This window comes from Mixophyes fleayi, chromosome 6, assembly GCF_038048845.1.
Source record: "Mixophyes fleayi isolate aMixFle1 chromosome 6, aMixFle1.hap1, whole genome shotgun sequence".
In the NCBI taxonomy this organism is placed as follows: domain Eukaryota; kingdom Metazoa; phylum Chordata; class Amphibia; order Anura; family Limnodynastidae; genus Mixophyes; species Mixophyes fleayi.
In genome coordinates, this window is record NC_134407.1 from 10,105,803 (window position 1) to 10,122,081 (window position 16,279).

Genomic DNA, 16,279 nt, shown 5'->3' on the forward strand with positions numbered 1-16,279 from the left:
GAACATACAAACTCCACACAGATAAGGCCATGGTTGGGAATCAATCTCATTGCCCCAGTGCTGTGAGGCAGAAGGGCTAACCGATAAAGTTAATGTCAGCACAGAGTATTTCAGCCCAGACAGGCCAACATGTAGACAATGCGAGCATCTAAATGTTAATAATAGCACAGTAGCAGCGATAGTGGTAGCGACAGTAGTGATAACAGGCTACTAAGAAATTGGTGCAAGATGACTTGCGCCACCTATGTATGCAATAGGTGGATAAATGGATGCATTTAACAAGGTATTGTGCATCCATATTTTCAGGAAAAAAACAAAACTTGTGCATTCACAGTCACTGAATGTAATGTCTTACATTTCCATATCATAGAGTATTGCACTTGCAAATCTTGGTAATCAATGAACAAGGCCAAGTAAGAGCTCTTAAAAAAATATTTATTTTATAATAATTTATGTATATTTACCTAATGATAATTGGTCTCTCTCACCTGTCAGACTTGCAGATGCTAATACCATCCCCAGAGGTTTTAATAACATCATGTTTGTTCCCGAGGTTCTGGCATTCCTGAGCTGAAAGTTATTCTCCGAGGTGTTGTGCTGAAGGAATATTTGACTCTCAAGGCATTCACAGCCAAAGTGATTGGACTGACGGCCTCGTTGGGGAGCGGAATGCCCTTGGGGAAAGAGGTGAGAAGCAACTGTAGAAAATCATGAGACAAATCAAATAAGCAGAACACAGACTGGAAAAGAATAACTGAAAATATAATGTACATCAATGCACAACCCATGTAGGCTTATTATTAAAGTGCCCTTAAAGCTACAATTTAACATTAACATGTTTCAATGGCTGTGTCTTGCTGAGCTGAATAATATATATGAAATAACTGGAGTGTTTATAAGTAACATGATCATTATGCTCTATATCACTCCTCAGCTACTTGCCAGGTTAAGAGGTAGACGCACCTATAATATAACAGACACAAAGTGACTGACAGATTGGCAACTTGCACTGTGTGGATTGGTTGATTCATAAACAGGGGCAGAGCCAGTGATGTCACAGTAGCTTAAATGACTGAAATCTAGGCTCTTTGCCCTATATCGGTTCACATCAGGATACAGCCCTAAAGATGTGGGAGGTAACCTTTTTGGGGATTAGTGGTCCTTTAATGCAAAGCTGGTGCAAATCTTCAACTACACACTATTCTTTATGTAAAATAAGTCCAAACGGATAACAGACTGCTGGTCAAAGTAATTAACATATGTTGTATATCAGCACAAGCCCAAGTCATGTGCTAAAACCCATTTGACAGAGAATTGGTTAAGGAGCTGCCATGTAAATCTTCACGAGTGTCCATAAGTGACATTAGGGAGGGCGTACCAGCAGCAGAGAGGAATGGCAGAGAAACTATTAATGGTTGCAGAGTTTTTCTAGAGCAAGTTGCCCATGTACAGGTCCAACTGTACCAATTTATTCCCCCTAGGCAGCTTTTCATTGATCCTCTTGTTCTCCCCAATCACCTAACAGCTCCAACCTTCCGACATCATCTATGCAACAGCAATAAGTGTAAGAAATAAGTGTATTATACCAGTAATTTAACACAATCAGAGAAGACTGTACGGCTGAACCATCAAATCAGAGAATGTAGGGTAAGATTTAGTTTAGTTATTGCGGGAAAGGAAAAAATTTGCTCCGTGGTCCCGACTCCCAAATAGGCTCCGCTGCTTCTAACTCTGCAAAGAGCTAGAACATTACTAATTATACTGTGTGTGTTGTTTGTGATATTTCATTGTGCAGATTTTGAAAGTTTGCAGTTCACAAGAGCTGCTTATACACACTGCGTCTACATTTGTTGACCAATACTAGAGATATTTCCACGACACAATTTTGACAATTTGCTCTTTACAAGAGCTGATAATATACACTGCGTTCATAATTATTGGCTATCAATTGAGCTAATTTCATGGCACTTTTTGTTACGAGCCGCGGCGGTGCCCAGCCGCCGCGACTCACTCACCTGCGTCCCGGCCGTCGCTATGGCGACCGGGACGTCACTTCCTCTCATGCCCCGGCTGTTGCCGGGGCAACGACTAGACGCTCCAGCGCTGCATCCCGGCATTGAGAAGCCGGGCGCATGCGCTCTACAGAATTACTAGCCTGCGGGTTAATGAAGTTAGGGGGCTGGTTTCTATCTGAGCCAGGCCCTGATTGGCTGTCTCAAGTATTTAAGGCAATGAGGTCTGCCACCTCATTGCCGGTTATAGCTTCTGTGTTCCAGTCTGCTGACCTGCTAGTTCCTGTCCTGTATCCTGATATCTCTATTTGACTCCCCGTGTATGACCCTTGGCTTTGATTTGGACCTTGCTCGTGTTTCCTGTGACCCTGATCTTTGGCCTGTTTACCCGTTCTGATATTTGCCTGTGACCCCTGACCTCAGCTTGTTCATCGATACCGTTGTCTGCTGCCGGCCCTTGACCTCTGCGTGGACCTGACTCCTCTGGCCTGGGTTCTCCCCAGCTGGTACGCACTTCACGACCCTCTGTCAGTCTGCGGCCCAGTCTGTCCCCACCATCAGGGGCTCCAGTGAACACCTGACTGGCGGAGTAGATTCCGGGTTGTGTTGTGCCGGCTGGAGGGGTTCCTAACACTTTTACCATCTGTGTTAACTACATTTTTCTATTAGGTGTTTTTGTTCTCCTTTTTGTATTGCATTTAACATGATCATTGCGTTTTTAATCCTGGCAGAAATACACAAGAATAAAAAAAAGAGGTAAAATTGTACTTGCCTACTCTACTGGAATGTCCGGGAGACTCCCTAATTTCAGGGCGTTCTCCCGGAACTCTGACAGAGCAGGACTTTTGCTGGACTACTAGAAAGTGGGTGGGATGGCGCCTCAATTACACGTTTCGCCATAAATCGTGTAATTATGGCCCAAAATACAATTGTGGTATTTCGCTGGCCAAAATGACGCGATTTGCAGACAGTTTGTCTGTTAAATAAGAGGATTATTAGCACTCGCTAAAAAATCTGATGCACAGATATTTGAGCACAAGTAAAATTGTCTAAACCTAAGCAGTTTGCAACATACCAGAAACATGTTGTCTCTTTAAATGAGCTCAGTGATTACTAACATCATATTAATTGGGGGTAACACGATATAAGAGATTATGAGAAATGAACATACAAAAATATGCTCAAGACCAAAACAAACATAGAGCTGAGGGGTTCTTCATTTCAATTTCATGATAATTACATCTAAAAATAATATGCTGTTCAGGAGATTAGTTACTTGATAAGTTGCGATGTTTTTAATAGATCAGCAGATCAGTCTTAGTAGGGATTCCCCTTCAGAGAGAATCCACTCTCAGTGAAATTCTATTCTACAAACTACTTAACCATAGCTAGTATAATCTTTATTAAGAGTGGACACTCCCTGGGGGGGTCTTGTAACACGGGCGTCAGAAAAACTCCTAACACTGTATTAACTTAGTGTTTAGATTAAATATAATTTTGACATAAATATGTATTACATAAATCTACTTCTGGTTATCCAGACAACCTTAAATGTTTTTTCCAGGATGTCACGTAGAGTAGGATACATCTGTACCCCAGACATTAGCTTATGAAAACGCATTTACATCTCGCGCTCCGTGCAGCTCCAAAACACAACAATACCAGTATATGCGCCAGGTTTGTCTCATGAGCAAGTATAGCGTAGAGATGCGGTGTAACAGTGTTAGCACAAGTTGCGCTACCTTATTTGTACATAATAAAATAATGTAATGGAGTTTTATACATATGAGAGAAAATTATCCGGACAGTGTTACTGATAAATACAAAAGTTTCAATTCCTGCATAAAATATTATTAACCGTAGACACAAATTTAAAATAAAAAAAATACTAATTGCATTCAGCTAAATTAAGTGAAATACAATTAAATACAAATATCTTTTGTCCTCCCTTTTAAAAAATCTTTCCTGCCACAGATGGAGATCTCAGATAAGTAATGTGATTAGATGACCGCGACTCTATAATATAGCAGCCGCACTAATGAATGAGCTGGAGCGGTAAAGCCACAATCAGCCAATCAGAAGCGGCTAGAGAGACTCCTGATAGTTGTATCTGTATCTATGTTCAGATCTACTCCAGACACAATTACATGAACAAGCCCCTGCTGTACTCCGCCACGGTCACTCTTCCCTCCCTCATTGTCCCTCTCCAGTCGTAAGGAGTCATAAGTGTAAGATGCGACAAAATTAGCAAACAGCTTTATGCACAGTACGGAAAAACTTATGTTACACAAATAAAACTGACGTACGTCCGACTCTGCATGAGAACCACATGTCGTATATATGTTTTTATCATATTCGATCTACTTGTCAAACAGGGATCTTTTTATATAAATATGTATATTATCATATTATTATAAAAATGAGCGAATTTGCCATTTTACATTTAGAGTAGTGTCATGACTGTGTGCAGGTTGACTGTGTCTCTACAAGATTCATGCACAGAGGTCGGGCTTCACTTATACCACTTTCACACTGCTGCCCTGGCAATATCCCGGGTTTATGAACCCAGGATATTGCCGGGTGACAGTGCAGGACACCCCAGGAAATACCCGGGTAGACCGAGTTCACACTGAACACGGGTCTGCCCGGGTCTCCCTGGAAACATCACAAGAGGAGCTTTGATTGGCTCCTATTGTGATGTAAGTTTTTCTTTTTTTTCCCTTTTCATTAGCTTTCGTTTCAGACTGGAGGCTACCCCGGGTCGGACCCGGGAATAACCCTCCAAGAGACCCGGGTCCGAGAATCGAAGTAACAGAGGACCCATTCACACTGAGCCTCGACCCGGATATTTGAGGCGGTGTGAACGGGGTATTATTGAGACTATGGGGTATATTTATGAAAAGGCGATGAGCACTAAAATGTTTTTTTTCGTAGGATTTAGGGTTTCTTCCTATTCATCAACGCTCAGGCCGGTAAAGGCTATAAATAACAGTGGCGGTATAAGTACCGCCATTATCCTCCATTTTCCTTATGTGCCATCCATCTCAGGATTATATATATATATATGTAAATATATATGCCCAGAGGGTCCCAGGGCAAACAGTAAGGAACTTGTTACCGCTGTCTGCCAGTTTCACTGGAGAGATTAGCATCTCTCACCTGCCCTCGTAACTTTTTTTTAATGAATTGCCCTATTAAAGATTTCCTTGTTTTTAGAGGGGTCTTAATAAATAGACTCCTAAGTTGTCCTTGGCAAACTGGCCTGTTTGACATTCCACAGCATCTGACTGTAGGTTGCTGGATCCACCTCTATCTCCCATAAATATATTCTGTATAAAGTATTATATAAATAATCAAGTGCAACCTGCAGACTTTTTCCTGTTTAAACTCCACTGATTGTATTCTGCCTTCACACACCCATGTCTGCCTCTCTTACAGGGTCCATTCGTGCACATTGCTAGCATCTGCGCTGCTGTCTTAAGCAACTTCATGTCAGTGTTCTGTGACGTCTATGAGGTAAGGAGCTGAAGTTAATTGAGTTGTGTTTTAAGCAGCCCCTTGCTTGTCTTCCTGTGATTGGCTTATCGCCCTTTTGGCTGCCAATGATTGAATACCCACAATGCCTTGGACTGGCTGTGGCTGCCTTGCGTTGGCGTTTTACTTGGATGGTCGTATAGATTGGCTGTGACTTTGCTGTGTGCCAGGGGAATGTTTAGAATTAATTGAACTGATTACTAATTTCATGATCATTCAGGTTTCCTTTCTTTTAATTGAATAACCTCATTTTGCAAACTTATATTTATTCAACTGTGAAGGGTTATAATGTAAAATGAAATGTAACGTTTGATCACTTACAGCAGGATATTTATGGATTGGAGCGCCACCTAGTGTAAATTAGTGAATTATTCTAAATGACTGAGGAATTCTGTGATGAAACAAGCACAAGGTCACATACAGATCAACTCGATTTATATTGGGCACAGAATTATCAGCTATATACAGTAACATAAGAGCTAGCGTAATATCTAGCTAAATACTAATTAACATATCTTATAATTGTATATCTATATAAAGTATATCAATGAATCAACTTTCTTTTTTTTATATAAACAAACAACACTTTAAACAAACAACACTTTAATATGGCAATAAAAACAAAGAAACAACATCAGCTGTAGGCCCACAATACATACATTTAAATAAATATAATTGTGTGCAAAATAGCTTTATAATCACTGAGTTCTGTTAATAATTATAAAGATATTTTGCATGTTAACATCTCACAGCTGCTAAGATTCTCCTTATAGCTAGTGATTTCTCTTCAGTAACGATAGAAAACTCTGTGACTCGCACGTACTTTGGAGCAGGGAATCAGTAGAATTTAAATGAAAGACTTCAGCTATCGTCTGAGCCCGGTATAATCTTTCTAGAATCCTGGTACCTGTCACACATGATACATTTATTTAGTAATAAAACTCTGGCATATTATAATCATTACTTTACAAATATTAAATCAACAACTTATAATACCAGCTGTCATCTCATTTCTTATTTCCATATTTCATTGTCTTCCCAGAGTGCACCATGTTCTGTTACAGAACAACATTACTAAAAAGTTATCAGTAATATATACAACCCATCATAGCATGGATGTCACGATCACAATACAATTTTAATGGTGACTGCTTTCCAGTAGTTGAGCAAAGAGGAGCGTAGTCTAACACGCCCTAGGTGTTCACCAGGGACCCCGCAAGGAGGTTTGGGCTTAACTGCATGGGACATGCTGTCAGCCAACGGTGGGGCAGAAGGTTAACAGAATGGTCAAACAAGTCGAGATCAAGTTGTTTGATGATGATGGAGCGGAATCAGAATCCAAGAGGGTAGTCAGGCACAGCAAAGGTCAAAGCCAGGAAATCAATGGAGCCAAGTCGGATGCCAGTAGGAATAGTCAGGAATAGCAAAAGTCACACTGGGTAATCAGTAGAGACAAATGAGAATCCAAGAAGGGTAGTCAAGCAGCAGAGGTCAAACCGGGAATCAATGGCAAATTGCAGGAACAAACGCTGGAGCTGGACACTAAAGTCCCAATACTCTGGCCTCAAAATACCAAAGCCTGCCTTCAATAGGCGATTCAATTGGGTGGTCAGTGACTTAATCGACCCCCGACAGAATCAGTGAAAGTGTGTCCTGTTGCCTGGCAGCCATACATACATTGTTCTTAGCTTAATTTGTAAAAAAAAACTCCAGTCATTTTTAAATAACTATCACCAGTTAATATTAAGGGGGTTCGCCTATCTTGTTTCGTGACGAAAGTTTTGGCATACAAGGGAGGGATATCCACAGAGCAGATGCAGTCTGAGATACATCCTATTACCGACAATGGGAGTAGGTAATGAGTGATGATGAGAGACGCAGATGGAAGTTGATAGATGGGGCAATAATCTGAAAGATAATTTGTTTTCAGAATAATAATTTCGGCATGAATGAATAAAGATGGAAATATACCTGCAGAGAGGGTGATATTGTAGATATTAGTTACGGCTGAGATGAGTACAGGAGACCGTGAATCACTGCTTTGTGAAAGGATAGGGTGGAGAGGACAAGTGGTGGAGTGGGAGGAGAAGGAGAGGGAAGTGACTTCATCTTTATTTGTGGGATCAAATTATGAGAAGATACCAGACAAGTGATATACATGCACTAAAGAGGCATTTAGGGTTAGAAGCCTGAGCAAAGCATTTCAATAGCAGTGGAAGATAACAGTATACTTGAGGATGTTAGAAGTATGAGACTTTTGTCAATGATGTTCTACTTTACAGCAAAGTCTTGGTGGGCAGTGAGATTATTCTGTGTGCCACGGCTGAGATAGTAGCTCACGAGAAGGAAGCTCTTCCTAGGGTATGAGTAAGATGTGGGACTGCCAGATCAGGACAGGAGAATGTTGAAATTGGTGAGAAAATTGCTTGAAGAGAGGTGGAAAGTAGTTGACAATGAGTTAAAGAAATCAGTAACTAAACAAAGTCTGGAGAAAACAAGATAAAGGTAGCAAAAAAGAATGAACTAAACTGGTTAAGGCGCTAATTAAGAATATGTGAAAAATGAGGAACCACAATGCAGAAAGATAACTACTGACTATCATGTGTATAGCACAGCAAAATAATAATTATAACCATGTGTCATGGAGCAATATCAAAAAACAATCCTATGGGTGTCTTAAAATATGTTGATATTGTTCCACGACACATGGTTATAATTATTATTTTGTTGTTCTACACACATTAGCCAGTAAATTATCTATCTGCATTGCGATTCCTCCTTTTTGACATATTGTTGATTAGCGCCTTAACCAGTTTACTTGATTCATATTTAGTATAGTATAGGATGTGGTGCCTTGTAAGCTGGCTAGGTAGCTTTTCTTTTACAGCCTGGGGCTCCCATTCTTTGCATTTAAGATAAAGATAACGGCCATCACGATGAGTAGAAAAGTTGGTCTACTAGGAGAGGCCGAGAGAGGTGGTTAGAAAGAGTCATTTAGATGTGAAAGTAGAATGTGGATAATCAATCGGAGGTTGAAACCACCCAAGATGATGGTAGGGATGTCAGAGGAGAAGAAATGAAGTTGTCGTGATGGGAAATGTTCAAGGAATTGTTGGACTAATCCTGGTGGGACAATAGATTACAGCAACATTGAGAGAGAGGGGTATGAAAATATGTACAGTATGTATGTCAAAAGCTGGAAGTGTGAGGTATGAAAGAATTTGGTAGAACTGTGAATGAGCAACATGTGGAGAGGAGTCCAACCGCACCTTGTTGTCTGCTTCCTGGTCTGGAGGTGTGGGTGAAGTGAAGACCACCGTGTGGAAGGACCAGAAATGGTGCAGTCAATGATTGTGTGAGTTTCTGTTATTGACAGAAGGTTAAGGCTGTTGGAGAAGAAGATGTCATGAAACGAGTTAGTTTGTTCCAGACATAGTGTGCATTCCATAGGATAGACGAAGGTGGAATAGGAGAAAGCTGATATGTTTGCTGGATTACTATAGTATGTAGAATCAGAATAAAGTGTATGCGAGGAGTGTGGGGACCTGGATTTGGTGATATATAATCTAGAAGCAGGAGGATTGAAAAGTGAACGGTCTTATACTGTGCTGACACCTTGGGGATTTTTTAGTTACAGAGCAAAGGTAAGACAAAAGTTCTTCACTGTTAATTAGAGGAGAGTAGACAGGGGCAAATAAGCAAGTTACATTGTCCAGAACAGTGAGATGTACTGGATGTAGCAGATGAAGGTTGCTGCAGGTGGTCCTCAGATGTTGGTCAATGATTGTTCAACAGTGTTGGTTTAAGCCAAAGCAGGTGTGTGATGCTGTGGAAAGGAGTGTGTCAGAATGAGGACCAGAATGCTGCTTTAACTGCTATTTTATCACTTTCAATGGAAAATCAGTGCTTGTGAAATGAGTGAATGCCAGCTGGAAGTCCGAAAAGCCACCGTTGACAACCTCAAAAGACTGAGCTCACTACAATGGAAGTTGTCAGGAAGCCAGGACTACTAATAGATGTTTAGTTTATTGCTACAATGTTGTAGCTATATATTACATTACATTCTAAATGTAAATGATAAATCCAAAGAAGTGTGCTATTATTTTGTGTTTTGCCAAATACAAGAAACAAAGCCAGTTGTGTGGGTTTGTACTTATAGAACCCCATCACCTACAGAAAGTGGAGACAGCCATTTGTGTACTGAAACTATACAAATGTGAACAGTCTATTAGTTTTATTAATATTATTATTATTATCAAAAGTTTTTCATACAGCACCTACATATTGCCCAGCTCTTTGCAGAGAATATTACATCTTCATTCTTATCAGGCGATACATATTCCCACTGCTTTATACAAAGCGGGGAAGAAGAAATTTAACATTGATTGCATAAAGAAGAGAGAAACAAAAAGCTGACATATAGGGGCATAAAACAAACCAAAGTGGAGTATCAACGTAAAGAACAGCATGTGGAACGTAATAACAGGGGAGATGGAGCCCATTTTGGAGGATAGGGAGAAGGGGGGCAGGGAAGAGTACAAGAGGAAGGAAGGTCCTGCTCATGAGAACGTGCATGCTGAAGGAGAGGGCTGATATGAAGTGAGGATGTGGACAGGGGAGGTCTGGCAAATTTTAGCCCAGCAAAAGTAGCCCAATATGGGACTGTCCCGGGGGTGCTGATGCCCCCCCTGCCCCCAGCATATCCCTGAATGTGGTAGTAGAGAGAGTGGGCCAGTAAGGGAGATATCAAGTAGTGGACTGGTAGGCTTTTATGAACAGTCAGTCACTTCCCCAGTGGAGCTTACAATCTATATTCCCTACCATATGGAAAATCACAATAGGGTAAATGTCTTCAGAAGCCAATTAACCTATTGTATGTCTTTGAACTATGGGAGGAAACCGAAGTAGCTAAAGGAAACCTAAACAAACAGGGGGAGAAAATCCCAACTTCACACAGATAGTGCCTTGGTCCGAATCAAACCCATTATCCCAGTGCTGTGAGACAGCAATGCTGACAGTGGTGCAACTGTGCAATTCATTAGAAACAGTGACGTCACTGGGGCACTTTGTGACTAATATTTATTAGGCACTGGCTCCTAGTCCGCTAGTCTAGGGCTACAGTCTCATGAATATTGGTTCCCACCCACTTGTGTCACATGACTCATTGTGATTGTGTCCCATGAATGTATAATTGTCAGTGAAAGTAAACAACACCTGGACGTGTAGATCACCTCAAACAAGCAACTTGTAGATCATAATCTGGCCACTGGAGGGCACTGCATTGCATGATAAGGCAGCTACCACTCATCTAAATAGATACATTGGGCCTGATTTATTAAGGAAAGAAAATATAAAGAAAGGAGTAAGTTTGCACCTTGGCAAAACCATGTTGCAATGGAGGGGGTGAGAAATTTAAAATGTAACGGCAGATTTATAGTTGGGGTAGGGCATGTCCTAGATCAACTTTACATTTCAGTGTAAAAATAAAGCTATTAAGTATTTGTTTGTTAGATGAAAAAACAGCCAGTATTTAAGTTATGTGCAAAATAAAACACTAATTTGCACCCCTTGCGTTGTAATATGGTTTTGTCCAGAAGAAAACTTACTCCTTTTTTTGCCTTTCTTTCCTTAATGGATCAGGCTCACTGTGTCACCTAACATTTACAGAAGACTAAAGACAAAATAAACACTGCTCCCCTCTAGCGAACTGTTCTGAATCAGAAGAGCAGAGGTCTCCTCTTAGCAACACGTGCGCATTGGGCTCTTTTAAGAACGGGGGGACACAAGGCAAAAACGGGCTCCTAATAAGATTTTTTTCTTAATGCACAGTCCCTCCCCACCAAGACCCTAACACTACTGGAGGTACTGAGACCCAGATTAACTGAGCAATTAATTGGGTCCCATCAAAATAATAACAAGGGGGCAGGAGGGATGCTAAATCAATTTAATATAAACCATTTCTATTCAGCCCCCTGAACATGTTGCCCTAGGTATGTGCGAGCTTGCCTATATGGTAACCACACCCTGCTCATCTTCCTACAGTGATGCCGGCTAGGAGTACAAATTCTACAATATATACCTTGGTGTGAGCCCCTTTCATCTTTAGACTCTGCACCAGACATCAGAGTCGTGGAATTACTAAACATTGTGGGAGATGTATAAAGACGACATGTAACCATATATGCACAGATTCCATCCATTCACATATATCATGCCCTCACTCAGGACCCCTTCCGACGTCTGGATCTTTTGGCCGCTGCCTGTGCTGTGGGGGTTGGATGCTGCTTTGCTGCACCAATTGGAGGCAAGTGCTGCCTTTGAATATTAACTTTTAGTCTATCTGCATCTATTGTGGCTTGATCTGACCTATCACTCCTTGTCGCTTCCTGTTTTTCTGTCACTCTGAGGCAGCTACATGAGCAGCACAGGGTTAAGGGTGTGGTGTTTCCGGCACTGCTCTGCCCAAGCCAAGAAATATTGCTTAAAAAAGGCTTATGAAAAAGAAAGTAAAAGAGAATCTTGCAACATAATGCGTGTGAGGCACACAATATACATCACAAATGTCATGTGACTTTTCGAAAAAAAAAATCAAGTAACTAATAGTGGAAAATTCCATCTTTTCCTTTGTCACACTCATCACCCTACGGAATTTATCACTAGTCGGGAAATTGTAATTCAAGAAAAATACCTATGATTATGAAAATATTGATTTGAGGTCTTCTCCTGGGGCATAATTAGATATCCAGGCATGTGCCAGCCAATGACTGCACCATGAGTTAAAGCTCAGAAAATCTACGGAATAGATTAAAAACATTTGGTTCTGCACTATCAGGCCACCAGTTGAACAGGCTTTGGATCCTCAAAATGTTTCATCTCATGTATACGCCTTGAGACTCATCAACTCTTCGTCTGTCACTCATCTCTGTTGTTCTTCCTTTCCATTGTCGACTTATCTTTCTAACTTCAACAGCGCCCAATGCCTTTTTCCAGTCTAACTTTTCCCTGCTTACTAACAGCATTGTGTTCTATTTTTTTTGTTTAAACAACTTTGCTCTTTAATCTCCCTTTGCTGGAAGACATCTCAATTTCAATCATTTGGAGTTGACATCTTCTCCAGCTCTGGGAAGGGATTTAGCAGCATGCAGATCGGGGTTCTGTGAAATCAGGGTTGGGTTGAGCTATTTAACACACAGTCTGATTTTATTTCTCCTTCTTCTCCTCTTTACTGTTTGTGTTGTCTTATTTGTGCCTATACATTACTGTCGTGTTGTGTGCTTTTGCATTTGTGCATGTTCGTGTATAATCTCACTTCATATTACTTTTATCTCAATTGGTGTTATCATTTATACCCTCTTATATCCAACTTCCACCTGTGATCCCACCTTTCCTCCATCGTCTACTTCTCTTTCTGATCCTTTAATTTCCTCGGTAATGCCTTTAATCATTTCACTGCCTCACCATCATCGTCATTCCCAACATTTGGCCTGCTATACTCTTCCTATCTAATTCATTGGTGGTCCTTCTCATCTCGGTGATGTTGCTTTCTTCTGGCTGTGTCCTGTGGTCGCCCATGGCCTATCAGTAGCAGGCGTATTATTACACTGACGTTCTCACGGTGGGATGTGCTGTTGGTGTCGGCTGTTGCTTTGGGACCCCGTTAGGAGGCAAGTGTGGATCTACACTATCTAGTGACGTGCTGACTGTGTATTAAAATGTCATTGTTATTCATTTGCTAACATATATGGATACAAAGTCGGGCTATAGTATTTCCTGAGAGTGTGGGTTGGAGCCTTTGTACAGCCTCTAGTAACTATCAAGTCGGACAAGGAATGAATGAGGAATAGGGTAACCAGCAATACAAGAGATCTAGAACCATTGGTTGCTATTCACCAGTAAATCCTCTCCTTTTGGAATTGAACCCGTAGATCCTAGTTGTCATAAACTTAGCTGCTACCTTAAAACTATCAGTGTTCTCAAGCAAACATGTGGAAGTGACACCAGACGTCAGACTTCCTGTAATTCCCTATATCAGGCTAGTCATGTTCTTCACTGTTAGCAGCCCCCTTTCCCTTAGAGCGGAAGATATTCAGCGGTACTTGGGTGCCCCCAGGTCTTAATCACATAGTAGTATGGGCTCGGAAAAGACTCTAGAGCAAGAATTATAGGAGACACTGATCACAATGCAGTACTGTGAATAATAACGCAGGTAATCACACAGATCTGGTGTAAAATTCTGCGCAATGGTCTGGCAGCCTCCAAAGAATAGTCAAAGGCCAATCCAGTGGTCCAGGCTGGGAGCGATACAGATAGCAGCCAGGATCCAGAGCAGAGGTCAGGGCAGGGGGCAATCCAAAGATGAGTCAGGGTCCAGAGCAAAGGTCAGGGCAGACAGCGATCTAGAGAGTAATCAGTGTCCAAAGCAGGGTCAGAACCAGAATCAGGAATAAATATACTGAGAGACAGGAGTCTCACAGGAACAGTGTAAGTGCACCTAAAATCAGCACTGTTCTGAGCTCCCTGTACTAAAAAGGGAATGGAGCCAATCAGGGACCTCCTGGCAAGCTTACATACTAAGTTGGAGGTTTGGTGAATAAAGTATGGAAATATGTGTGTTTTGTCTTGCTGTGTTGGGATGTGTGATTTTATGTCATAGTATTGTTGTTTATATGTGGTGTCGTACAGGTGTCTTATTCAGCATTGAAGTCACCTCCTCCTACTTTGCGGTGAGGAACTACTGGCGTGGATTCTTTGCAGCGACTTTCAGCGCATTCATCTTCCGCGTTCTCGCTGTGTGGAACAAGGATGCAGGTTGGTTGAGTATTTCACCGCCCCATAAACAGTACAAATGATGGAAAGTTACTTACCGAAAAACCAATACAGTTTTTTAATCTCTGATTTAAAGGAGTAAAAGGTCACAAAATATACAGTAGCAGAGAATTTATTGTTATTTTAATTTTTTGATATTTACACCTTAATACAGAGATAAATCTGCACAACATCTTGTATTTAGAGAGCTCTGATCTGCCTAGACATCTCCAGCAGCACAAAAGACTCATAGCCACAGAGAGAAGATGGCACAAGCACTTGTTAGCACTGAGCTGCCCAATTGTTATTAACCTCTGTGTGGGTGCAGTACTGTTACCAACCTGTAGGGACTTTGTCTTTCTATGGAAAACATTTTCTTGACAATAAAACTTCTCGGTTAACGTGCAACAGATATAATCACAAAACAACACTTCTGATGAAAACTATACATCATCCAATAGGTTGGAGAAATGAGCTGTGTAACAGGTTCTGCTATTCTACTAGTGGGTGTGGTTATCAATATTATTGTTGGCCTTATATAAATAATTATCATTGTCTGGAGCCTATAGACACTTGTCTGCCTCTGGTAGCTTTCAATCTTTAATGTATAGTAGTGTTCTCAACAAAAAAAATCACCCAGATACATTTTTAATATATTGTGTTACATTTAATATAATTAACCATGCAAATTATTTAATCAGAAAAATACTTTTTTAATTATTTTTTTTATTTTTACAACTTGCTTGGGGCTGGGTTTATTTGGTCCCGATTCTGTGATACTGAATGCTGGAAGGAGTTGCTGGTTTTGCTTTTAAGAAAAAGTGTTTAGTATATGACTATACACTCTTCACAGACATCAACAAACTAAATTGAGCAAGATCAGAATAAAAAAACAAAAAACGAGTTAATTAAAACTACAGAATATTCTCCAAATGAATGTAGTAATATTCACATATATTTTTACACTTTAGGAAAATGTTTTCAAGATATTATCCTTCAACTTTGTTATGAGCTTATATAAATGCAATACAATGTGTACAAATGTTCTATAAACCAAAGCAACCAATCAACCGTTTGCGCTCATTTTCCAATATGCATTAGAAAAATGACAGTATCTGTTTGGTTGTTATAGGTAACGCGCCTGTCAGGGCTCAGGGGCAGAGTTTCGTCTCACTACGTGTACACAAGCTAGGAAGGCCCTCTGCCTTACAAGCTCTTAGTCGACGACTGCATACTCCCCTATAACTACCGTGCTGCTGCACTATTCAGTCTAAGGTTCCCACCTAGGCAGGTATACCAGTTTTAATTTATGGTTTATACAACACATATACTCATAATATCATTTATCTACATCACAATAAAAAGGCCACAACATCTCAAAGTCTCTTATCACATAGATGAATAAAAACCACATTGCAACCCAGCATTACAAAAGGGAGAGAACCTTACCAGACCTAGAGGGTTTGTGTACAAGTTTTTGTTGCAAGTCTGACTTCTGGGATGGATGGATGCAGCTGTTCCCCAATTATTGCTCTCCGGATGACTTACTACAGAAAAATGGCAACTAGAGCTGTGTCTCCCTGCTTTTGGTGGGTGCATGTAGTCTCACAGTTTCAGGAGCTGAACGAGGTCTGTGTTCTTCTTTGCAGCTGGACAAGGGAGCACCCCCTAAATCAAGAGTTTGCAGTCAGCTCCATTTCACTTTGTTTCAGCTAACTCCTGTATGAGGCAGGTGATAAGTACCTCAGGATTAGTAGCTGATTGGTCGCTATTGGTTACAGGACCTTTTGCAAAAGAACCATTTCCTCAAATCAGCCCCTATAAATACAGTAGCCAAATATATTTGCCTGATTTTAATACATGTTCTCTGGGAGACGAGGTGGGCACGACTTGTGGATGCCATGAAAGAGCAATGTCTATGTTGAATT

General features: G+C 40.8%; 1 protein-coding gene across 1 annotated transcript in view; it reads left to right on the forward strand.

Annotated features, from left to right (window-relative positions):
* CLCN1 (chloride voltage-gated channel 1) overlaps window positions 1-16,279 on the forward strand; it is a 72,628-nt gene that overhangs the window by 25,335 nt on the left and 31,014 nt on the right. Inside the window, exons 5-8 of the mRNA XM_075215747.1 lie at window positions 554-687; window positions 5,451-5,528; window positions 13,132-13,210; window positions 14,229-14,354. Coding sequence (XP_075071848.1) covers window positions 554-687; window positions 5,451-5,528; window positions 13,132-13,210; window positions 14,229-14,354 — 417 coding nt within the window. The remainder of the gene's footprint in view (window positions 1-553; window positions 688-5,450; window positions 5,529-13,131; window positions 13,211-14,228; window positions 14,355-16,279) is intronic.